The sequence below is a fragment of the Eptesicus fuscus genome, chromosome 5, assembly GCF_027574615.1.
Source record: "Eptesicus fuscus isolate TK198812 chromosome 5, DD_ASM_mEF_20220401, whole genome shotgun sequence".
NCBI classification, from domain to species: domain Eukaryota; kingdom Metazoa; phylum Chordata; class Mammalia; order Chiroptera; family Vespertilionidae; genus Eptesicus; species Eptesicus fuscus.
Window position 1 is genome coordinate 41,920,046 of NC_072477.1, and position 25,919 is coordinate 41,945,964.

At 49.5% G+C, this 25,919-nt stretch overlaps 1 protein-coding gene across 1 annotated transcript in view; it reads right to left on the reverse strand.

The window, feature by feature from the left end:
- Positions 1-10,936: 10,936 nt before the first annotated feature.
- The window catches only part of NOX5 (NADPH oxidase 5), a 35,280-nt gene continuing 20,297 nt past the window's right edge, over positions 10,937-25,919 (reverse strand). Inside the window, exons 11-16 of the mRNA XM_054715511.1 lie at positions 22,415-22,459; positions 21,989-22,113; positions 21,636-21,720; positions 19,808-19,907; positions 12,161-12,327; positions 10,937-11,075 (exon numbers count right to left, since the gene is read on the reverse strand). Coding sequence (XP_054571486.1) covers positions 10,944-11,075; positions 12,161-12,327; positions 19,808-19,907; positions 21,636-21,720; positions 21,989-22,113; positions 22,415-22,459 — 654 coding nt within the window. The 3' untranslated portion in view covers positions 10,937-10,943. The remainder of the gene's footprint in view (positions 11,076-12,160; positions 12,328-19,807; positions 19,908-21,635; positions 21,721-21,988; positions 22,114-22,414; positions 22,460-25,919) is intronic.

The following is a 25,919-nucleotide window of genomic DNA, read 5'->3' on the forward strand; positions in this document are numbered from 1 at the left end:
AGCAAACCAGCCTCTCCATAGTCCCACACTGTGTGGTCCCCTTTCACATTGGATTGGGGCTGGCCTGTAACTTGTTTTAACCAATAATGTAGGCAGAAATGACCCTGGGACAGCTCTGCGATTAAGCCTTAAGAAGTCCTAGAAGTTGACACTTAAGTGCTATTGGGCTCTTGAGCCAAGGGGAATTTGGCCTCTCTGTGTGAGAAAGACCTTATAGACAGAACATGTGGAAAAGGAGATTATATGGAGAAAGAGGGAGTCCCGCTAGTCCCAGTTCCCAACTGAGCCCAGCTTCCAACTGATAGATCCTCCCTTCCCCCAAGTGATGGACGGAGTATGACATAAACTCCACCTGCAGCCGGACATTCCTGAGCACCTTATATGGACTGTACATTGAACCACCAATCAGCACCTGCCATATACCCTAAGCCCCCAATTCCTAAATCCCTAGGTCCCTAACCATGTACCTTACATGAAACCACCAATCAGTGTGTGCTGAGTGCCCTAAGCCCCGACCCCTCTTTTCCTCCCCTTAAAAGGCACTCTCACCCCGGCAAGCTCGCTCATTCTCTCTCTCTCTCTCTCTCTCTCTCTCTCTCTCTCTCTCTCTCTTCCCTTTTCCCTTCTGGAAGGCGGCCGGCAGGGTGATTGCCAATAAAGCCTGTGTCCTGGTATCCCATGGTCTCTGGCCTTCTATTTCATCTTTCACCAACCACCCCTCCCAGGCACCAGGCAGAGGAGGGACCCATCCTGGAGTCTCCAGTCCAATCCAGCCCCCAGATGGCGGTGGCCCCAGACAATATTAGGTGCAACCTGAGAACTGCCCAGCTGATCCCAATCAGCCTGCAGACTCCTAAGAGTCTTAGAATGGTTCTCTTAAACCATTAACTTTTTAAAAATATTTTTATTGACTTTTAGAGAGAGAGGAAGGAAGAGGGAGAGAGGGAAACATCCACGTGAGAGCAAAACATCAATCAGCTGCCTCCTCCATGCACCCTACTGGGGACTGAGCCCGTGCCAGGAATCTAACCAGCAACCTTTTGTGCATGGGATGACGCCAACCAACTGAGCCACACCAGTCGGGGCAAACCCTTAACTTTCTGAGTGATAGATTAATATATAGCAATAGAGAACTGAAACAGTCAGCAATGTCTTCCAGCTTTCACTGTGTACCAAACCATGTGCTCTCGTTATGAGAGATACAGAGGAACTGCCCTCTGGAACTTAGTTTAGGCAAAGAGATTGTACTTAGGCAAGTATAAAGATTTGAGGCATTTACTAACCCCCACTCCAGTGTGTGCCTGGAAGCACAATGCAAACAGATTATTTAGTCATGGGCTTGGGAGGATGAGGCAGGGAGCACTTTCTAGAGAAAAGGGGTTTTGACCTGGATTTTGAAGGAAAAGGCACATGGTAGCAACATGGCAAGAACATTAAGAGCGTGGAGAAAAGGAGCGGAGAAACTTCAAGTTTGATACTAGCCTGGATATCAAAAAATGGGGCTAAAAAGAGATCTTGCCAAGTCAGGAGGTAGGCCTGCAGTGGGGACCTCAGGAAAGCTGGTTATTTCAGGATCTTTACTGTCTCCTTCCCATCCGGTAAAAATATAACTTGCGAATGGCAGCATCTCTTCCTGCTGAATTATACATGCCCCTGCTGGTGACGGTGAGTCTCCTGAGGGAAAGTTCCCTCTCAGCACCCACTGGAGGGAGCTCAGGAGGATGTGCAGAACCAGCTGCCGAGAGCCCTGTAGGTCTCCCCAAGGACAGCGTGTGGGGGCGGGACGTGAGGTTGGCAGGGCCCCTCCCTGTTGCCCTAGCGCGGAGACTTAAAAGACTGTGAAAGCAGCAGCCTCAACCAGAGCTAATTGGTTGGTAATTAGCAGGTTAATGGCTCACATCAGGGATAATGCAAGGCTGGAGCCAAGTGGCAGGAAATAACTTTAAAGTGCCCCCTCGGTGCTTCCCTCCCCTCCTGGTGTTTGGGGAGGTGGGGGGCTTTGGGCTTTGACAGTCTCCACCCTGGGAAGAGCTGGGCCCTGTTGGCCTCCTCAGCTCTGGGAGTCAGAGCCGGGCCAGAGGGCCAGCACCAGGACACAGTCACTCCTGAGAAAATGAGCAACTCCGCCCTGCCCTTGAGGAACAGGCAGGGGTGCAAGAGGCAAAATCCAAGACCAGGCAAAAAGCCTTTATTGAGTGCCTGCTGTTTACTCTTTCCAAGGGCCCTGTAGGAAATGTGCAGGGGGGAGAGAGGACCCAGCTTCAGGGAACTTCCAGACCAGCTGGAAGTGACACACACACACACACACACACACACACACACACACACACACACACACACACGAAGCAACCTGTGGCCATGAGAGAGTGAGAAGGGCTTTGTAGGACCTGAATGGAGGGTATGGATTAGAGGCCCAGGTGAAGGCTGTTTGAGAGGCACTCTCCCAGCCTGTCCTGCCCACGCCGCTTCTAGAGGATATGTACTATCCTCTTCTAAGGGGTAGTCCTGGTATCATGGGGGGCTATGTCAAGAGGCCACACAGGTCCTCACTCCTGACCTGGGTCCATCCTATCCCGGGGTTCGGGGTTCTGTTCCATCTTGACCATCAACTTTCCTTTTATTAGGGCTGGTTTGAACGGATTTTGTGTTTTAGCTTGAATAGTCTTGGTGTGGGAAGGCTTTATCCTCACCCTTCACCCTTCATCCCTCACCCCTCTCCCCTTCACCTACCTCTTCCCCCTTCCCCAGGCCATCCCCGCCGCTGCCTCAGTCCAGGTCTTCTTCCCCCGGGTGCTCTCCCTGCATGTGCTCTCCCCTCTCCATTTCATTTTCCATATCTTTCTAACATGATCTGTCACACCCTTGCTTTAAACCTTTGAGTGGCTCCTCATAGCTCAGCCTCCAGGCCCATCCCTGCCCCTGCACTCCTCCCCTCCTCTCCGCCCCCCTCCAGCTACCCTAAGATAAACAGTCATACCTCTCTGCCCATGCACATGGTGTACGGACTTGTATGCACAAATATACCCCTGTTTCCCACATTCCTTCTAGACCAGGGTCAGGGGTCATCTCATCTCACTCTGAGCTTGACTCCTGCATTCTTCAGCCGCCATCACACTTCATGAGGCCCTGCCCTGGCATCTACCTGATTGTATTGGCACTACACTTGGTGTCTTTGTCACCTGGCACAGTGCCTGCAAAAGGCAGGCAGTCAACAAATGCTGTGGGGTGAGTAAATGAGTGAGTGATTCTCTAATGGTGAACTAGTGGGCCTCAGCTGGCCTGATAGGGATTGCTGGGCACAGTGGGGGCATGAGAAGGGGGCTTTGCTTCCTGGGAGACCAGCCTTAGTCCAGCCTGGGAAGGGGTGGGGGGGGCATGTGTTTTTTGAGGCCCTCCTGCCTCCTTCCCTAAAGCCCCCATCTCCCTGCTCCCATGGAGATGGGCTCATGGAAATGGCCTTTCCCTCCTCAATACCAGCACCGACGACCCCTCCTTCCCCTGGAGCATTTCCCTGGTTTTCTTTTCTGGAGGAGGGGAGCTCAGAGCCCAAGCCAGGGGGTGGGGAAGCGTGGCTCAGATTTGATAAACAGGCAGGAGATTTCAGAAGCAATCAGGGAAGAAAAGAACATACATTATCCCTGGAATTCACAATGCAGCGCTAATGAGCTGGGGGAGCTGTGATTTGATCTTCTCCTGCCTCCTGCAGCCCAGGATTAGCGGGTTTGGGAGCGATGCCCGGAGGGGTGTTGTGAGCTCCAGCGGGTCCACACAGCAAGGCCAGGGCTTCCCCTGGGATGTGAAGGAGGGGGTGGTGGTGTTTGCTGGCCCCTGGTCGCCCCCTCCCCCCAGGGAGGGGAAGGCATTTATTGGCCTCCAAATGCCGCTGGCCATAAAGAACCGGAAGACAAGGGGCTGCAGATGCTTCCTGGCCGCAGTGGGGCCACCAGGAGGAGGGCCCTCACCAGAACCCCACCTCGCAGGCACCCTGATCTCCTCAAACTCCAGCCTCCAGAACCCTGAGAGATGAATTCTGTTGTTTATAAGCCACTAGCCTATGGTATTTTGTTACAGTAATCCAATGGACTAAGACAGAAGTAACCAACATCTACCGAAACTTACTACACACCAAGCTCCGTCTGAAGGCTCTCTCACACATTAACTCATTTAATCCTCATTATACCATCTAATAGGCACCATTTTTATTACTGCCCCCATTTTACAGATGAGGACACAGAGCAGGAACCATGACTCTTCCATCCACTGTTGAACTCCAGCACCCAGAATGGTAGGAATTCAACAGACTCATCTGCTTAATATCACCACGTGTTCTGGTGTGGAGCCTGGGCACCAACAATCTCCCAGGAAATGGCACAGTGTCACCTGGAGATGGACCGAGGCTCTGGAGAGCTCTTCTCTCCCATACTTATTTTTTAAGGGCCTCCTAGGTGCAGAACTTGTGCACAAGAGGCAACATATTTAGTTCCTGCCCCCAAGTAGATTATAATTAGAATTTAATAAGCAGGGATAAGTATGAATAAAAATTATGGAAAGTAGTAAAACACACAAAAAGAAGAAGACAATGTGCTGTAATAATTTTGTCGTCCATCCATCCATCCATCCATGGCTCCATCCGTCCATCCATCCACTCAGTCCCTCATTCAAGGAGCATCCATGGCAAAGCCCTGGGATGCCGGGATGCATGTGACTTAGGCCCCCTTCTGGTGGAATGAGGCAGTGGCTGCCTCCCTCAGCCTAGCAGAGGCTTGAGGAGGAGCAGAACAGACAGGGCACTCCAGGCCTGAGGCCTGCTCCCAATCCCTCTCCTCTCTACCGTGAGGGGTGTTTTCCCCAGCTGGCCCAGCCCAGAATGAGGCCTGCGGGGACTCTGGCCTGTCAAGAAAGCAGGTCAGAGAGCCTTGCCCTCGGCCTTTGAGCTGACTGTCCCCTTTCAGTGTCTCCCGCTTCCCTCCCTCCCTCTCTGCATGGTGGCTGGCAGAGGCCCCAGGCTCCTGGCCTGTCCTTCACGCACAGAGCTGTCTGCAGACAGCGCGTGGCCGCTCCCACCCGCCTGCCCCCAGAGCTCTGTGGGGTGATTGATGGGGCTGCTCTTGCTCTGGGTCTCAGAGAGCTCCTTTGAATAATAACTTGGCAAAATTACTCTCTATTTTTGCTTTCCCTATTTCTGATTCATTTGCTCTTTCTAAGTCATTCATCTCTTTTGAGTTTGAAGAAGAGGAATGAGGAAGAGGAGAAAGAGGTGTCACAGGGGTACAGGAACCGTGAGCCCACCTCCTCATTTCACAGAGGGCGCTGCAGACAGACAGCACCGCGGCCACTAGCAGCTCTGTATTAAATCCGACCTCTGCTTGAAGAAGAAACGCGAGTGTGGGAGGTATGGGAGGTTGGCGGGGGGGTGGGGTGGGGGAGCGCAGGACTCGTCCTAGGGTCCCTGAGGTTACACCTTGGCTCATTGTGTCACGTGTAAAGCTGGTCCTGTCTGCCTGCAGGATGCTGGCATTTTCTCCTTGAAGGGGAGAAGCAGAGAAGGTCGGGGTGGGAAGGTGAGATGGGGTTTGAGTCATGTCTGCTCACCAACGCTTTCATTGATCACCTTCTACGCGCCAGGCACTGGGGAGACTGAGACGAATAGACACCGTTCCTGCTCTCAAGAAGCTCATCACCAAGTAAATGGGTAAATACAATACCTGCGGTAGATGCTCTAGCTCCAACGTAGGTCCCATGCAGTCCTGGGGCGGAGACAGTTTATTCTGTGAAGAGAATGACCTGCAAGGAAGTCTTCACAGATGGGGTGATGATAAAATGTTCTGAAACCTCAATCTGCAGGTGGGGAAGGGTGCTCCAAACGGCAGGCTCGGCAGAGGCGAAGGCTGGGAAGTATGACCCTGCCTGGGGAACTCTACGTCATATGGGATTTTTAGAGCACGGAGAGTGAGAGGGACACAGGCAGGACACAAGAGGTAGACACCGGGGAGAATAGTGGTTTGAATAATAGGTAACAGCAGATCCTAATGGAGTGCTTATGTGGGGGAGGCCGCTGTGCCAGGCTCAGGAGTTGGGCGACAGCAGTGGGACAGTTATCCTGTGGCAGAAGACCAAAGAAAACCAAGCAATGGTTTAAAAGAAAAGGAGGGACACTTTTATTTACGCCGGCGGACTCAGGGACTAGCTTTCCAAATCTGAGTGAAGAAACATGCATGGGGCTTTCCTTTATATCTCCCTGTGGTCTTTGTCCCGCAAACATGGATTACGCTTCCGGTCCTTCTCGCGGGCCTTGCAAGAAGGCCCCGGGGTGTTGGGGGTCTCCAGGCCATATCTGATGGTCTGGCCTGGCGCCAGCGTTAATAACCCTCCCTCCGGGGCAGTGCACTGTTCACAGTTTTATGGCTTCTGTAACAGGTTCTGCAAGACCGATATCTGGGAAGGAGGTAGTGACTTAATTATAGGTTATCAAGAATGTACACAGAGCTTGCTGGCATGGATTCAGATCGCTAGCCCCCAAATATCAGGGTTACATTGGAATTAGCCCTTTTTAGCCTTCTCAATGCAACAGGAAGTGTGTGATCATCAGTGTGGAGGATGGATTGGAGCTGAAAGAGGCTGGGAAAGGAAGACCAGTCAGGAGGTGGATGCAATAGTCCAGGCAAAAGGCAAGTTATGGACCGAACCAAGGCAGGGCCGATAGGAAGGAGAAGGTATTTGAGAAACATTTAGAATGTCCCATTGAGAGGGCTTGGTGATTGACTGTGGGAGGAGAGTAAGGGAGCAGAGGAGTCAAGGGCACCTCCTGGTGCCACCATGAACAGGGCTCATGGGCGCAGAAACACTCGCGAAGCACCGCCAAGCGCCTACACGGTAGTAGCACTATTCTAGTCACAGAGACGCAGACACAAATAATGAATTTCCCTTGGAGCTTCTTCGGGTTAAAGACAAGCTTCATCTGTATATATAAACGCATCCAGCCCAGTTCGGGTGAATCTCAGAACTTTTTTCTTTTACCAAAAAAGTGCACCCTTTTCTCCCGTCACATTGGGATCAAGATGGCCCCATTTGTCCGGGGGGAGGACTAGGGCAGGCAGCCCGTTTGGTTGCCTGGCTAAGGTTAGGAGGCTAGAAACTTCCTTGAGAAGCAAGTCTCCTTCCAGCCACCTCTGCTGGAATTGGGTATCTCCCCCCCCCCCCCCCCGCCATGGATTTCCCCATAAATAAATGTCTGGTCTGAATTCATCTTATTTTCAAAAGGAGAAAGTCTTCATATGGTAAAGACAGATCGTAAAAAGATGCCTCAATCTGTCAGGAAGGCTGGGTAATATGAGTATTTGTTTAGCGGAGAGAGTGTGCCCTGAGGTGTCTGCACGGTGAGGCTGGGCAGGTGCTTGGCCCAGGCCTGTGTGCAAATCCCCCCCCCCCCCCCAACCCCGGTGCCGATGGCCCGTGTCTGCACCCGTCTCGGGCCTGGGAGGGGCCTTTGTTTCAGTATTTAGGCCTTCAAAAGCGGACTGCTTTGTGTGCTGAGAAGGGGCGCTGTGGCAGCCTCACATTTCAGAAGAGGCCCCCAGCTGGAGGGGCAGACCCACGGCCCCAGATGTGTCTGAAACACTTTCATTTGAGAACTAATGAATATGAGGGAATTTTACACGACACCTCAGACAATCTCTCCATTTTGTTTTATTCCTTTAAAGAATGTACACAGGCCATAACCTAAGTACACCGATAAAAGAGTAAAATATCACATGAGTAATACATGAAGTGCATGGTATAAAAATTCTATATCATGAAACATTACATGGGAAGTACATACGTATATGAAACAGAAAAGAGAAAAACGCTAAAGTCCTCCTTTACCACCTCCACAGTTGACCACCATGAACCATTTGATGTATCTCCTCACTGTCTTCCTACGCATTTCTACCTGTTTATCCCAGGCACAGTACACGTACAGTCTATATTTTGTTACATGAATAGAATCATAGCAACATTTGGTACCTTTTTAAACCTAACATTCTATTTTGGGTTTCTTTTTAAAAATAAAAATATAAAACTTCAAACTTTAAAGAAAGGAAGAAAACGAAAGTAAAATAAACACCAAAAACAAAACTATTTTCTTCCTGTCCCTCCAATTCCCACTCTTCAGAGCAAAGAGATGAAATGAACATATTTTTGTGTATCTTTTAAGAAATGATTATGCATATGCTAGCATGTAAACACACATATCCTTCATCTGTTCATTGTATAGATGAGGAAGTGCGAGCTCAGAGAGGTCACAGGCATATCCAAGGTCACACAGCTGACTGGGGCAGAGGCAAGTGTGGAGCCCAGTGCCCCGCCTTCAGAGGGCAAAGACCTTCCCACTGTACATCTCCAAGGCGTTTGCCCACAGCCAGTCTCAGCTGGTGTCTCTCATCCCTTCCTAACCCCAGCCTGGTCCGCAAGGCGATGACACTTCTCACTATTGCCCATGTCACCCTCCCCTCCCAGGAATGCTGTAGGTTCTCAGTGTATTCATAGACTACACTTGTGCTGCCTGTCCGGGGACCTGCCTGTTTGTTTCACTAATGCCTGCTGTGTCTGTCAGAGCCGTCCTGACAGCAGACCAGCGTCCTGGAACCTGGCAAAGAGATCCATTCAGTGAGCTGTGTTTGCACCTTTGTTCTCAGACTACACCCGGCAGTTGTACGCAGAGGCCCCTTCCCAAAGAGAATTCCATTTAAGCAACCCCTTGGCCTGGTGGGAACCGGTGTCTGCATTAGGTCTATTGCCCCTCCCTCTGTGTTAGATTCTGGGGCCACAGGCCTGACCCTGGGGGACTCACAGCACACACCTGTGTCTAAAGTTAGCCTGTGTGTGTCAGCCGTAGCCATCTTGGGCCCAGATGTGTCTACAGCACTGCCAACATCTGGGTGAAAGGAGAAAAGTCAGCCAGCCATACGGGTGCATTTGTTTCTTGCTGGCAGTAGGACGGCACCATCTGGACATCTGGGAACCATCCAGGTGGACAGACGGTGTGATCTGTACACCACGTATTTGATCCCGCCCCCTATGATGGCACGAGATGGCAGAGCCTGGGCCTACAACTCTCCCCCAGCTAGGCCTGTCCTGCCTTTCAGATGGGAAAGAGGGAAGGCCAGAACCTGGTCACTGGGTGTCAGCAAGGGAGGTGTGTGTGTGTGTGTGTGTGTGTGTGTGTGTGTGGCAGCAGGTTTGTTTGTGTGTGTGCATGCATTTGTGTGTTGGCATGAGGAGCTGGCAGCTAGAAAAACTCTGACCTTGAAAATGAACTCTCTTGCCATCACAGTTCTGCCTGAGACTGGGCCTGGAGGTGTTGTCTGGAGCCGGGAGCTTTGGGGTGAGGTGCGGTCTTCTCTGGCTTGCCTTTGATTCACTGCCGCTCAGGAAGCAGTATCCTTCCCAGCAAACAACTCCTCCTGGGATCCCTGGTTCTGCATCGCCCTCTGGTGGGCAACTGGAATATATCTGGAGAGAAAGCCTTCCGACACACTGGGTCACAAGTCCCACACGTGGATTGTAGAACCTCAATTCTTTTCCTGCTCTCCTCCAACCCAACCCGTGGAAAAGAAAGGCACAATCTACAATCCCATTGCAAAGGGCCTGGTCCCAACCCCGTGAAGGCAGTTTGGGGGAAGAGTGTTTTAGTCTATCACAGAAAAGACAACCTGGCAAGACCAGCTACAAGGTGGAGGGTGCCCAGGAACCGCGGGGTGCACAGGGGGTTGCAGTGTGGGGCAGCTCAGACCCGAGGAGGTGAGGCCAGCCCTCCCACTCCCGCCCGAAGCCCAGGGGCTCTTCTCCCCAAAGTGTCTCCTAGGAGAGCTTTTGCATCTGCTGTCTCTGGACATCCACTCCCGCCCAGACAGTGACAGATGCAAACAGAGGCCGGGACGCAGTGATAGAGGGAGCCGCAGCACAGCCAGAGGACGCAGAGACAACAACGTCTGGAGCGATAAAGAACCCCAGGATGGAAGACGAATGTCCTGAGCACTGACGGCGATGTCTCATTTCACTTTCAATTGTGACTGGGAGATGTCGTCAGTCCCGCTTTTCAGATGAAGAAACAGACTCCGAGAGGTTGCCAGGGCCGTACAGCTGGGGTGTGGCTGAGCTCAGCTTCAAGTCACAACCTGCTTGATCTCCAGCACATGGCCTTTCTGTGACCCCACAGACACACGGGCACCATCTCCATCCTGTTTCTCTACTGACTCAGTGCTTGAGGGAGGGGAGAGACCCACATGCAGAGCAATGAGGGACACTGAGGGACACTCTCGGGGGAGAGAGAGCGAGAGGACAAGGGGCACAGATAGATGATGGGAAGACAGTGACAGAGAGAAAGGTAAAAAAAATATATATATGCTGTTTACCTCTCCCTAAGGCACAAATTTTGGATAAAATACACATTCCAGGTCTCATCTCCAGAGCTTCGGAATCAGAATTTCTGGGAGTGGGACCCAGGAAGCTACATTTAAAGAAATGTCCTCTGAGTGGCAAAGTGTGCTTTGAAAGGCATCAGAAAAAGAAGGTACATTGATTGGTGGGTAGGAGAGATAGGTGGATAACATGTCATAAAGCAGATATAGCAAAATGTTAACTGAGGAATCTAGAAAGTAGATAACACTGTTCACTATACAATTCCCTTAACTTTCTGTATATTTGAAAAAGTTCACAATAAAGTGGTGGGCAAGAAATTTCCTGAATGATTGTGATGATTCGGCAGGTCTAGGAAGGACCCCTGTTGTACTTTTGGAGGAGCAGTTGCCCCGGAAACCTCCCATCCCACCCCCTTATGAAGGAAGTCCACCTGCCCGTGGGGCCTCCTGCTCTGCGGGTGGCTGTCGGAGGCTGGTCCCTGAGGGGCACTGTGCAAGGCGATCCACTGGCGGGTGGAGTGGGCGGAGCCCGGAGGGGTGGGGCTAGAAGTTCTCTTGGAAGAACCTGAAGCCGAACTGCTCACAGTGGACCTTGAGCACCTTGGCCAGGGCCGGGGAGCCGCAGAAGAAGACCTGCACCTTGCCCTTCTTCTCAGCGGCCACTTTCTGGAACACCTGGAGTCCACGGGGTTGGGGAAGAACAGAGGGAGGAGAGGTGGGACTGTGGGCCCACCCCGGGACACACCCACCTGAAGCCGGCAATGCCATGGGTTGGCAGTGGCAGCCATGGCCATGTGTCTGTCCCCAAGGAGAATGCCAAGACTCATCGGCTTGTCTTCAGAGCAGAGAGTGTAACATGCAGCCATTCCTTTAGGAGCCATTGCTCCACCCATAGCCTGACCCCCACCCCAGGGAGGGGATGGGCCAGAGAAAAGTAAGACCCGGGCCCTCGCCTAAGGAGCTGTGTGTGAGGGGGAGACACCCCCCCCCCCACTAACTGCCATGTTGGAGGACAACGACAGAGCGCTGAGCGTCATGCTGACCCCAGCTGCCCTGAACCCATGCTGTCCTCCAGCTGGCCCCACGCTGCCACTGAAATGTCCTTCCTGAAGTCGGGCTTCGTGCCCCAGTGGGGACCCTTTTCCACCCCAGATTCTGCTTAAGAGTTGCCTTTGCTGAAAGTCCTCTTTGGTGCCCAACCACCACTGGCAGCCGCTCCCCCTCAGCTCTCACCCCCTGGGCCTGGAGTATCGGCAGCAGTTGGAAAAGCAGTACTTTCTGGGTCACTTTGTGAAACCGTAGCCCCCAGTTGGTAAGCACTCAGGGAAGAAAAATAAAAGCAACCTGACAAATAAAATAGGAAGGCTGCAAACTACCTTATGTCCCTGGGCCTCATTTCCCCCATTAGCACAGGAAGGGATAAGACACGGATGCTGTCCATTTGGGCCTTCTGACTCTGGTTCATGGCGGGGCGGGGGGGTGAGGAGGCAGGTCAGAGCTGGGGGAGACCTTGGGAGTCAAATGGGCTAACTTCCTCTCTAAACAGATGGGGAAACTGAAGCTAATCATGGAGTAAAGGGAGCGAGTGATGGATCCAGAAGTAGGTCCCCTGCCCCCGGATCCAGCCTTGCGATCCTGGCTGGACTCCAGATGCCAGCCTCACGCTTTGCCCCTGGCTGCTGGGCGCTAATTTACCCGGCACCTACTCGGGCTCTCAGCCGCACGGGTCCCCGCGGGCTGGGACTCCAGCCAGGCTTTACCTTGTTCCAGTCGGGCCGCCCCGGCTGGGTGCGCGTCTGGAGGCCCGTGATGGAGTCCTTCTTCTCCTTCTTGGCCACGAGGTCGAGAGCCATCTGCAGGCCGATGGCCTTCATGTCGTTCTTGCCCAGTGCGGAGGTCATGTACATGTGCAGCTCTAGGAAGCGGCCTACGTGATGGGAGGAGAGGGTGGCACTGAAGGGCCAGCGGCTGTGATGGGCACAGAATGTCAGCCACCTCGCCCTGGGGCTTGGAGGGACACCAAGAGGGCTTGGAACTCACACCTGCAGCCACCGTGCTCACCCAGGACCCCCACGTGACCTGTGCTGTAGACAGGAACGAGCCCACTGCTTGAGCTGGGCCTGCTCTGCGCTCCACATACACGAGTTGGTTCATATTCTGTGTCTAATGTGAGCGTCACCACCACCCAGGGGTTCTGTTTCTAGAGGGAAAATCAATCCCAGGGCATTGTGGCAGGCCTTGGGCTCCGAAGCGGGTGCCCTTCCAGTCCACAGGGCGGCTGCTCAGGCAGGTTGGGGACACCAGCCATGCACCCATGAGATGGCAACTGAGACCAAAGGGCCAAGGGTTGAGGGAGAGGATGATGGCAAATGCTACTGCTACGCAGGGCAGGGCTGGAGTGGAGCTGCTCCCTGGAGGGTGGGGATTGGGTGAGGTCTTGGAGGAGAGGCAAGACTCGAAGAGGAGATGAAAGGAGGGCATCCTGAGAAGGGGAACCAGCCTGAGCCAAGGACAAGGGGCTGGGACAAAGTTGGTGATTGTGGGGCATGAGGTGACTGCCTGGCCAGAGCAGAGGATCCTTGAACAGGAGCAGCAGGAGGTGGGACTGGACACTCTGAGGCTAGAACGCCAACAGGACTTGCGTGCCCAGCTAGGAAATGGGGGCAGGTGGAGGGGATCTGAGTCGAGCGTGGCAGGATGGAAACAGCGCTTCAGAAAGGGGAGTCAGAGGGCCAACGGGAAAGGGCGCAGGCTGACATCATGGAGACCATCAGGTCTGAGCAGCCTCCGTTAGGTGCCTGCAATGGGACAGGTTAGCTGAGGTGCTGACTCTTCTCGGCCCTCAGGACACTGGGAGCTCCCAGGTGGGCAGCTCTGTGTTCAGGCTCCTTCCTCCGTTTTCCCAGACATGGCATGCAGATGTTACCATTTTCCATGGTACCACGAGGGCCTGTGCATCCAAGCAAAGTCAGAAGTGGCAGGGCCCGATCCAGGCTGTTGGATTCATGGGCTGATGATCACGGCATCCTTTTCCTCCCCCCGAGTCTAAAGGATTGTGCAGTTCTCAACTAGCTCTCGATGGCTTCTTCTGGCACCATTAGCCCAGTTTCCCTTTGGCTTAAGGTCTTGGCCACTGTTGAAATGCAAATGGCCTTAGAAGGGACACCACATTTTACGTCACATGTTGGTGAACTTGAGTAGTGCTGGGTGGTGTGGGAGGGCGATACTACAAAGGATGCCTGTCTGGGAGAGCCCTGACCCTCTTCGCCTTCCTACAGTCACCACACCCCAGAGAGGGGTAAGAGAAGAGAGGAGACCCCGTGTGGGAGGGAGAAGAAAGATCAGACCTGACATAGTTTCTCCCTCTTCAAAACAGCTGAGTTTGAGACAGTCATCTCATTTCTGGGCCACTCTCCTAAGGAAACCATTCAAAGGAAGGAGAAAAAAAAACCACCATGTGCACATATATATTAATTGCAGCTTTACTTATGGTGGTGAACTAGGAATAAACAAAATGTCCTGTAGTAAAAGCTTGGTTAAATAATTTGTTTAAGTCACTAACTATATCATTCACTAATAGCCATTAAATCCGACTACTGCTATTGCTAAATTTATTGAGTTTTACTACTTCTACTACTATTAAATTTATTGAGCAGCTACCATTACTACTACTACCATTACTACTATATTTACTGAGCAGTTATTAAGCTCCACTCACTGTTGTAAGTGCTGCACATATGATATCTCACTTAATCCGCACAACAATCCATTTGTATCCATATTTTTCAGATGAGGAGATTGACAAAGCAGTTAAATCATGTGCCCAAGCTTCTATAGCTACTATGGGGTAAAGATTCAAACCCAACAGAATGATTGAAGCTTAAGCTATAGAAATTAAAATGATAAATTACAAATTCTTTAACTCAAACCTCAGTATAAAATTAAAATTAAAATCAGAGCCCGTAATTTGAGGTAATACAGGTGTCGACTCAAGTGGCCTTGAGAACAGAAAGCACTGGGTTAGCTGGTAGCCTTTGTTTATATGGATCAGGAAGAAGCAAACAGTAAATATTTATATACCAGTAACTAGAAATTTAAATTAAATCTAAACTTTTCCCCTTGCTTACTTACATCATAAAAATCCAGTTTCTAATGAATTGATACCCACAAAAGCGTTCAAAACAAAGTTGATGCTATGTAAATATTTGCTGTAATTGTTATTTACAAGAAAGGGCAAGGAGCTTTACTGCAACCTTCCGAGGTTTAATAGTTTCTTCCAAAGACGGGTGACTTGGCTTTAAGGCTTTAGATGTTTGCTATAAGTGAGCTACATCTGTTTGAATGTTTTCTGCAGAAAACGATGTTTGATTACTTGAACTTATAAACTATGTTTATTATTGAAATTTGAATTTACTCATGGCAACCTTGTGATAGTTAAGCAGCCAAATAAGATCTAATTCCAATAAACTCAACCAGTATTTTTAAAAAAACACCACGTAATTCTCTTGACGTTAGAAACAGATCTAAAGATCTTCCTCCTTGTATAAGTTATTCCACAAGTAAAACAAAATGAAACAGAAGTAAGGAAGCTGCCCAGCCAGCATGGCTCAGTGGTTGAGCATTGGCCTACGAACCAGGAGAAGGTCATGGTTCGATTCCCAGTCAGAGCACATGCCCGGGTTGTGGGCTCAATCCCCAGTGTGGAGCGGGCAGGAAGCAGCTGATCAATGATTCTCTCTCATCATTGACGTTTCTGTCTCTCTCTTTCTCCCTTCCTCTTAAAAATCAATAAAAAATATATTTTAAAAAATAATAATGAAGCTAACAGATTAACTTTAGGACACGGGTCAAAACATCAGTATCCCACAAAGGTGTCCCATGAAGGCTAAGATATAACCCAGAGGAGCATGTCATCATACTCACGAAGCACTGGCTTAGTGAATAACGCAGAATGCACACTTGGGTGGGGTGGGGGGGACACTGCAGGGGCTGGAGGAGGACATTCGAAACATTCATTTTTGATGAAAGTATAAAAGAAGGGCCCAAACAGTAAAAGAACTCATATATGCTGAGGTGTTTAATCTTTATCTTAGAGCACTCTTTTTAAAAAAACAAAACAAAACGAAACTATAGGCTATGCCTATAGCCTTTCCTTAGTATTTTTCTTTTCTTTTTTTTTAAAATGTTTTATTGATTTTTTACAGAGAGGAAGGGAGAGGATAGAGAGTTAGAAACATCAATGAGAGAGAAACATCCATCAGCTGCCTCTGGCACACCCCTCACTGGGGATGTGCCCGCAACCAAGGTACATGCCCTTGACCTGGAATCGAACCTGGGACCCTTCCGTCCGCAGGCTGATGCTCTATCCACTGAGCCAAACCGGCTAGGGCTTAGAGCACTCTTAAAACGTTTTTATTGCCACTGCATCAGGAAAAATATTGAGCATTCAACCCTAATACATATATGTGCTTATTCACATGTTCATTTCTACGAACTGGTTATGTACATTAAAAATGTATGTTGAACAAAAAGAACCATATTTACTTTCTCACCTTAAGCAACCAGAAAAATGGACAAAATATATAAAACAATGGTCAACAGGTAGTGCAAGACTGTAACTGCCAAGAGAGGGAAACAAATGAAGTGAGCCTTGCAATTGTCCTGCCTGGGGCTGGTCTCACTGAGCGAGGAGACAGAAATCGGGGTTCAAGGAGGCCAAGACAACTAGAATATGCAGGCACAACACTGGGAAAAGGCAACCGCAGAGAGAGAGGGAAGGAAGACCAGAAAGAGGAAGGGAGGGAGTCGGGGAGGAGGGAGGGAAGGCGCTAGCTCTGGAAATCTGCATAAAGGTTCCCCTACGCCTTTGGCTAAGCATTCATCTGTACATGTCTGAAAGAAACTTTCTGGAAAACACTAGGCTGAACAGTACCTGGAGCTCAAAAAGAGCTGGGAATAATTTGTGTTTCCACCAGAAAGAGTAGGGAGATCTTGTAATACACAGGCCAGTAGGTAGAGTCCTCAGAGGTATAACCTCTTAGTACTGGGGCTAAATTAGTCCCATAATAAAGTCTGTCCTGGACTTGCCATACCAGAAGTTGAAGCAAGTCCTGAAAGGATTCAAATTATCCCAAATAATGCAGCTGTGCAGCATAATAAAGTTAAAGAAATGCCACAAAATCCAGAACACAACAACATGCAATTCACAATGCCCGGCAGCCAATAAAATGTTAATGGGCAGAGTAACCCCACTCCTAGGAATATATCCCAAGAAATCAGAAACACCAATCAGAAAGGACATATGCACCCCTATGTACATAGCAGCACAATTTACAATAGCTAAGATTTGGAAACAGCCTAAGTGCCCATCAGCAGATGAGTGGATTAGAAAACTGTGGTACATCTACACAATGGAATACTACGCCGCTATAAAAAAGAAGGAACTTTTACCAGTTGCAACAGCATGCATGGAAGTGGAGAGCATTATACTGAGCGAAATAAGCCAGTCAGAGAAAGATAAATATCACATGATCTCACTCATTTGTGGAATACAATGAACAACATAAACTGATGAACAAAATAGATCCAGAGACCAGGAAGCATCGAACAGACGGTCAAACTTCAGAGGGAAGGCAGGGGAGGGGGATTAAGAGATCAACCAAAGGACTTGTATGCCTGCATATAAGCATAACCAATGGACACAGACACTAGGGGGGTGAGGGCATGTGCTGGGGAGGGGTGGGGGTGGCTGGGGAGAGGTCAATGGGGGGAAAAAGGAGACATATGTAATACTATATGTAATACTTTAAACAATAAAGAATAAAAAAAAGTTAATGGTCAGGCTAGGCTTGTGGGCTAGTATGCCTGTAGGGGGTGGGCACCAGGGGGAGCCAAAAAGCCTACAGCAGCCGGTATTCCCAGGCAGTCGCCCATTCCAAGATCAGCCGAGATGAGGCATGTTCAGGGTGGTATGGTCGTAGACACTGAGAGGAACCTCCAGGAGCCATGAGAGCCTGTGCCTGGCCTCCAGGCCCCTCAGCCCTTGGCTGCCACTCTGAGCTGGTGCTCTCCCCTCCCTAGGACCAGATCTCTCCCTGAGACTTTCACCTGCTCCTTGGCCTATCTTCTGAGCTTCCAAAGGGTGCCGGAGGGCACCTCCTTTGGGATTGGGATTCCCTGGGTAGCATGGAAGGGGGTGCCCTTCCCAAATGGGTAGGATGGAGCCCCCTAAGGATCATGGAAGGCGGTGGAGGGAAGGGGTGGCACTGGCCTTCTGTCTGGGATTGGGGTTAAAAAAAAAGAAAGAAAAAAGTTATCCAGCATGAAAAGAAGCAGGAGAACACGATTCATAAATAGGAGAAAATTAGTAATTAGAAACAGACCCAGAAATAGTAGATATGATAGACTTAAACATGTTACACATTTATAAATTACTCATTACCAAACGAGTAATTTTTTTAATCCAATTGAAAAATGGGCAGAGGACCTGAACAGATACTTCTCCCAAGAAGACATTCAAATGGCCAACAGATATATGAAAAGATGCTCAACTTCATTAGCTATTAGGGAAATACAAATCAAAACTACAATGGGATACCAGCTCATACCTGTTAGGATGGCTATTATCAACAAGACAAGAAATAACAAGTGTTAGAGAAGTTGTGGAGAAAAGGGAACCCTCATTCACTGCTGGTCGGAATGTAAACTGGTACAACCACTATGGAAAACAGTATGGTGGTTCCTCAAAAAACTTACGATATGACCCAGCAAATCTTCTGGGTATCTCCTGGAAAAACTTGAAAACATTTATTTGAAAAGTTATATGCTCCTCTATGTTCATTGCAGCACTATTCACGGTGGCCAATACATGGAACAACCAAAGTGTCCTTCGATAGATGATTAGATAAACAAGATGTGGTTCATATATACTACTAGAGGCCCGGTGGATGAAAATTCATGCACTGAAGCGGGGAGAGGACCCTCAGCCCGGCCTGCCCCCTCTCACAGTCTGGGAGCCCTCAGGGGCAGGAGGCGACCCGGCGATGAGGGGAAGGCAATGCCCCATCACACCTCTGCTGCTGCCACTGCTGGCAGCACAAGCCTCGGCTGGCTCTGGTTACCTGAGCCTCGGGCGGCCCTGGGCAGCTGGGCAGCTGCCATCCGAGGCTTGCCTGCACCTCGGGCTGGCCCTGGGCAGCTGAGGGGCTGAGGGGACTCGGGGACTCCAGAGGCAGGTGCCCGGCCTTGCAGCGCACCTGCCGCCCTGGTGGGGCTGAGGGGACTGGGCACTGCCATCTTGTGGCTGTGGGTGCTGCCATCTTTGAGGGTGTGGAAGTCAATTAGCATATTCCCTCCTTATTGGCTGTGGGCGCCGCCATCTTTGAGGGCAGGGCAGTCTATTAGCATATTTCCTCCTTTTTGGCTGTGGGCGCCGCCATCTTTGAGGGCAGGGCAGTCAATTAGCATATTTCCTCCTTATTGGCTGTGGGTGTCACCATCTTTGCAACAGCGTGAGGGTAAATTAGCATATTCCCTTTTTATTAGATAGGATGGAATACTACTCAGCCATAAGAAAAGAAGGAATACTACCATTTGTGACAACATGGATGGACTTTGAGAATATTATACTAAGTGAAATAAGTCAGTCAGAAAAAGCTAAGAACCATGATTTCACTCATATGTAGGACATAAAACTGAAACTCATAGACAAAGACAATAGTATGGCGGTTACCAAAGGGAAGGCGGTGGGGGGTAGTAAAGTGTAAAGGGGGCCAAATATGTGGTGACAGAAGATGATTTGACTTTGAGTGGTGAGCACACAACGCCATCTCCAGATCATGTGTCATAGAAATGCACACGTGAAAACTATATAATCTCATTAACCAATGTCACCCCAATAAGTTTAATAAAAATAAATAAATAAAGGACTAGCAATCTGTGGGGATAAAATAAATTTTTTAAAAAAAGGTATGACTAAGAATCACCTGAGAAGTATGTTAAAATGTTTGTTCCTGGGCCTCCACCCACAGAATTTGCTTTGAAGTTCTCAGGTGAGGCCTAGAAATCTAAATTTTCAACAAGTACTCACTTTGAATGAAAAGAAATGTCATGAAAAAGAGAAATTAGAAAAAAAAGAAGAGCATACATATTTATAAAATATGAATAAGAAAAAATACCAGAAAGAAATCCTTTAAAATGCCTGGGATAGACAAGATAGCTAGATGGATTATGAATGATTTTTTTCTCCTTTATTTTTTGTTTCACAAAATGTTACATGTAAGTGGAAAATAAAAGCAACCCTCCCCCCGCCCACACACACATTTTTTATAGAAATAGAATAATCTAAACACCTTCTCACGAAGACCCAGCCCCGCTCCCACCCTCCTCAGGCTCTGTCCCTCTCCTACCGTCTTGAGGCTCCTCAGCCTGGTCCATCTCCAGTTTGGTCAACAGGCTCACAAACCACTCGAAAGACCGCTGGTCTCGGTTGATCCAGATGAAGTCCACCTAGAGAGAGGGGCCCTTTGGTTCTGAGGCAGGGCCTAGCAAGTTCGCAGCCCTTGTCTGATCTCCAAGGCCTGTATGACTACCCTGGCATGATCAGGGTACACATTATCATCCCCATTTAAGGAGGGGGAAACTGAGGCTCACAGAGGTGAGGAGCCTTGACCAGGCCACAGAGCAGCATGGGGCCAGAACCCAGGTTCCTGACTGTTGGGTCAGGATTTTCTATAATAATCTATTGTTACAGCAAGCAATGTACTGAGATCTTAAGCATAGGACAGCCAGAAAACATTACTTATCTATTTATTTTTAAAAATCCTCACCCAAGGATATGTTTTTATTGATTTTTAGAGAGAGGGGAAGGAACAGAGGGAGAGAGAAACATCAATCTGTTGCCTCCTGTACACACCCTGGCTGGGATCGAACCTGCAACCTAGGTATGTGCCCTGACTGAGACTCCAACCTGCAACCTTTTGGTGTATGGGATAATGCTCCAACCAACTGAGCCACACCAGCTAGGGCAACAGTGCTTATTTTTTAAGAAATTCTTGCCTGGCCAGCATGGCTCAGTGGTTGAGCATTGACCTATGAACCAGGAGGTCACAGTTTGATTCTAGGTCATGGCACATGTCCAGGTTTTCGGGTTTGATCTTCAGAAGGGGATATGCAGGAGGCAGCCAGTCAATGAGTCTCTCTCATCATTGATGTTTCTATCTCTCTCTCCCTCTCCCTTCTTTTCTGAAATCAATAAAAATATATCCTATATAATAAAGAGGTGATATGCAAATTGACCATCACTCCAACACACAAGATGGCCACCCCCATGTGGTCAAAGATGGCCATCCCCATGTGGACACAAGATGGCCACCACAAGATGGCCAGCAGGGGAGGGCAGTTGTGGGCAATCAGGCCTGCAGGGGAGGGCAGTTGGGAGCAACCAGGCCTGCAAGGGAGGGCAGTTGGGGGCAATCAGGCCTTCAGGGGAGGGCAGTTGTGGGGGAACAGGCCTGCAGGGGAGGACAGTTAGGGGCGACCAGGCCGGCAAGGGAGAGCAGTTAGGGGTGATCAGGCCAGCAGGGGAAGGCAGTTAGGGGCAATCGGGCTGGCAGGGGAGCAATTAGGCATTGATCAGGCTGGCAGGAGAGTGGTTAGGGGGTGATCAGACTGGCAGGCAGAAGCGGTTAGGGGCAATCAGGCAGGCAGGCAGGTGAGCAGTTGGGAGCCAGCAGTACTAGATTGTGAGAGGGATGTCCCAGATTGGAGAGGGTGCAGGCTGGGCTGAGGGACACACACATACAACCCTGTGCACGAATTTCATGCACCGGGCCTCTAGTTTTTTAACAAAGAAATTCTTTGAAGTGGCCTAGCCAAAATAATAAAATTTCAAAAGGCAAATGTTTTCATTTTTAAAACCACCACCAGGTGATGGCTAGTAGCATCATAGCTATAACTGGATCCAGACTGTCTGACTTTCAAGCTCCTTGGTCTTTAATGAGATGCTGTCTTCAGAACATCTCTCAGGAGTGATGAGGAGTGATGGAAGCGGGGAGGCCTGGACACTTAGGAGGCATTAGGAAATGCAGGGCACTGGGGGAAGTGTAGGGGCCAGCAGATCCCAGCAGGGGAGAGGTCACCTGTCCCTCCCCATCTCTGCACAGGAGGGCCCGGCTCCTGTTCCAGATGGTCTCCCAGGGAGAGGGTTCCAGGTCTGCTGCGGAGGGCCAGGCTTACCTTGTGGAGCTTCATGTCATCGTCCTGGATGCCCTCCATCCAGCAGTGCTGGCAGTTGGGGCAAATGTGCTTCCTCTTCTGGTACCTTAGGGGAGGCAGGAGCAGGGGTTTTGAATTTGGGATGAGTAGGAGACTTTTTAGGACCTCAAAGCACAGTGCAGGGGACAGGGAAGGAGGATGGGGTGACACCCTATGAGAAAGGAGAGGGATGAGACCCCCCAAATAAAGAGGCTGTATGAGCAGGGGAGGAAAGAGAGAAAAGGGGAAAGGGAGACACTAAAAGGAGAGAAGGGAGTGGGGAGGGGAAGAGAAGAGGGGAAGGTTCTCTCAGGACTCTGCTGCAGGCCACCCACCTGTACATGATGCTCTGCAGGATGGAAGCAAAGGGCGTGATGCCAATGCCCGCCCCGATGAGCACAGCATGCTCAGAGGCGAAGATCCTGCGGGTGGGGGTTCCATAAGGGCCATCGATATAGCACTGTGCACCGGAGAGGTTTGAGGAAAGAGTGGTGAGTGGGTGCGGGGAGAGCTGGACCCCAAGGCTTTAGGACCCCCTTTCTACACAGGCAGCTGTCTCCTGGCCTGGAACCAGGTCTAAGCTCTGTGCTCTGAGTTCACTTCTGGGAGAGCCCTAGAATGTCAGGGTGCAGAGCTGACGGGAGCGGGGCTCCACCAGCATCCCTGCGTGCCCCTGGGACTGGTGGTTCATTCTCTGGACACCTGGAAATCAGCCTGTGGGGAATGGAGGGGCCTGAGCAGGGGATCCCGGAGCCACTCACCTTGATGTTACAGAGTTGGTGGTTCTCAGGGGGCATCTCAGAGACCTGCGAGGAGTACAGCAGTGAGCTGAGGGTCTCTGGGAGAGGGCATGGCAGGCATTTCTCAGAGGCTTCCAAGTGCTTGCCAGCCTGAGCAACTTCACTAAAAGGGGATCGCCTTTTCTGCCCCAACCATTCCAGGGAGCATGGCGTCCTTCTGGGAGAGAACATCACTGGCGTTCTGGAAAACTCACTCACTCTTCAGCAACAGCAACAAAATTCCTGGATGTTAGGTCTGTTGATTTCTAGTGTGAATACTGACCTTGGCTCCCACCAAGGTCTGCATTTAATAACTGGCTCTCAGAATTCCTGGGAACTTACCAGTAGCTTCAGGGTGTGACCAGACACATGTTCGACTCTGTCTCCGGCCCCTCCCGATAACTGTCACATCTCTAGACAATTCCCTGCCCTTAAACGTTCCTTCCCCTCAGAACACCCTCTCCTCTGGCCAATTCCTGTGCATCCGTCAGTGTCCAGCTGCTTTGAAGTGGTCGCTCCTCCTTGAAGCTCTGCCCAGCTGACCCAGGCAGAAAGCCAGTGGCTGGCCGACCGGAGCCCCCTGGGGACAGGGAGCAGGCCTGCCTGACTCCTCGGGGCCTGAGCAACGGCCAGCAGGCAGACTAGACTTGTTGAGGTCAAATTCTGGAGGTGAAGGAAGCAGACTCCCAAGCAGGCTACAGGGTTCTGTGGTAACTCCCTCTCTGGCATCAGAAGGCAGAGTTAGGAGGGACCTTCACTGTCATCCAGGCCAACCCCTCATTTCACAGAACGGGAGCTGCGTATGAGAGCGCACCAGTGACCCGCCCAGCTCCCCCTGAGCCGGGGCAGAGCCGGGGCAGAGCCGGGGTGTCCTGGGGCCTGTCCAGTGCTCTCCACATTGCACCGTGTCGCTCCTTCGTCTGAGGAGACGGAATGCTGTGTTCCCCACGTGTTGGATGTGAACTACTTCTGGTGACTTTGGGAGATACACTGTGAGAGACCAAGACCTTTCTATGTTTTTTAATCCTTCTGATTGCAAAGAGAAAGCCTTACATTATAATTTCTATGTCTTTAGTATTTACTAATCCCTCCTCTCTTTTTTTTTCTTTTAACAAAGAGAGAGAGAGAGAGAGAGAGAGAGAGAGAGAGAGAGAGAGAGAGAGAGAGAACGAGCAGAGCAGTGGAGTGCAGCTTCAGGCTCCGAGACCTGGCAGGCAGAAACATCTGACAAGTCTAATAACATTGGTTTTCATTGTTTTTACTCTTAGAGCTACCGTCTGTTTATGGCACAGGATATCAGTTTTCCACTAACAGTAGCCATCAAAAGAGTCCTCTTTAAATACAAGTAAGTTTAAAGTAATGTTGGGATACACATGTGAGATAGGAAATATTACGGTGGGAAGTGAATATAGCAAAAGTAATGAGGGTGGGATGCAGATGACTGTGCAGAAACACCGTGAAATGTGAGGTCTTCCTGCAGGTGGCTGCCCTTAAGGCCCTCTCTTCCAAGTTCCAAGGACCTGCCACCCCTGGGAGACAAACCACTGGCTCCCCAGCCCCCAGCCCAGCTTCCTCAGCCTCACCACTTACCAGAACCCGGTCGCTGGCCGAGGCCCCGCACTGTGACTGCGTCCCTGTGTGCACCAGGCCTTCGCCCCCCTGCCACGGAGCACCCTCGCACTTGTAGGAGGTCAGCTCCACGCTGACGTCCTTGCTGGACACCACTGCTCCCTGTGCCGCGGCCTTGGAACAGATGGGCTGGGATTGCAAACCCTTCTTGGTTTCAAGATGGGAATTGGTTTATTATTTAAATCACAAAAGTAATACATTAATTTGAAAGATACAGATATTACAGAATGTTAACGAATAAAGTGAAAAGGTACCTGAATCAGGTAATATGACTTCTTTAAACATTTTCTCTATGTCCTTCTAGACTTCCTCACTCTCCCCCATGACACACACATACACACACACACACACACACACACACACACACACACACACACACTCCTACATAAATGGGACATACTGCTTTGTAATCTGGCTTTTCCACTTTATTATATCTTAACTAGGTTTCCATGCTTTCCAGTGCATATCTTTCCATTATAAGGGTGATCGGTAACTTATTTAGCTACTTTCCTACTGTGCAATTTTGATTATCTTTATTTCCTCATTATTGTTAATAACTACCATATACCAAATAGCACCTTTTCCATCTCTATCCTTTACTCCAGCGATTTTCAACCTGTGTGCCACAAGAATTTTTAAAATATGCAATACCTGAGTATTTAGTTAGAGGCACTGACCTCTTTTCTCTTAGATTGCCGAATGAAAACATGACAACAGCCAACATAACAATAGCAGTCAGGTGTGAATATTCTGTCTTGAATCATAAATATATAGATCATAGCCCTAGCTGGTTTGGCTCAGTGAACTGAATGGTCCCGGGTTCAATTCCAGTCAAGAGCACATGCCTGGGTTGCAGGCTTGATCCCTAGTGTGGGGAGTGCAGGAGGCAGTAGATCAATGATTCTCTTTCATCATTGATGTTTCTATCTCTCTCTCTCCCTCTTGCTTCCTCTCTGAAATCAATAAAAATATTTTAAAAATATATATATATGGATCATATAATAGTGTTGCACTTTATTAGTCATTAATAAGGTTGCATCTGATTGGTTAATTCTTGGTACCAGAAATTCTTATATATAAGTATAAACATCTGATTTTTTTAAAAGTTACTTTGGAGCAATGAGGGTAGGTAATTACTACTATTATTGCTTTTGTAAACCAATCAAAACTATGCCTATTTTTATCAGATCAGCAAAAGAATATACATTTATATATACATTTTTTTGCATGCCACAGAATTTTAGTATTTAGCTTATGTGTGACATGTTATGAAAAAGGTTGAAAATTGCTACTTTATCTTGATTTGTTTTCATAGCATTTGTTATCACTTGACACAGTACTTATTTTATTTGCTTATTGGCTGTCTCTTCAGAACATAAGCAGTGAATGTATCTGCCTATGTTCTGTCTCCAGCATCTAGTACAGTACTTGGGAAATAGTAGGTGCTATGCTCAATAAATGTTTGCTAAATGAATGAATGAACAAGGTGATTAAGGTATTCTTGTGCACCTGTCCAACTAGATTTTTAGGATAAATCCCTAAGAATGGAATTGCTGGGCCAGTGGGTATAGATATTTAAAATGCTGACACTTAGGGCCAGACTGCCCGCCAGAAAGATTGTGCCAATTTATTTTTTGGCAGAGGTGTGTAAGGCCCCAAAGGAAACATGGCTTTTAACAATTCCCGGTGTGCCATAACTCACCTAGTTTCAAAAGTCAGCTTCCTCCTTCAGGAAGTTCCCCCTGGTTAACAGTAGACAATGCTCTCTTGTTTCTACCTGCCCCTCCATTTCCCAAAGCTTTGAACTTGGCACCATTCCAGAAGGGTTCTCTGGACTGACCAGGCAGGATTCCCCCTG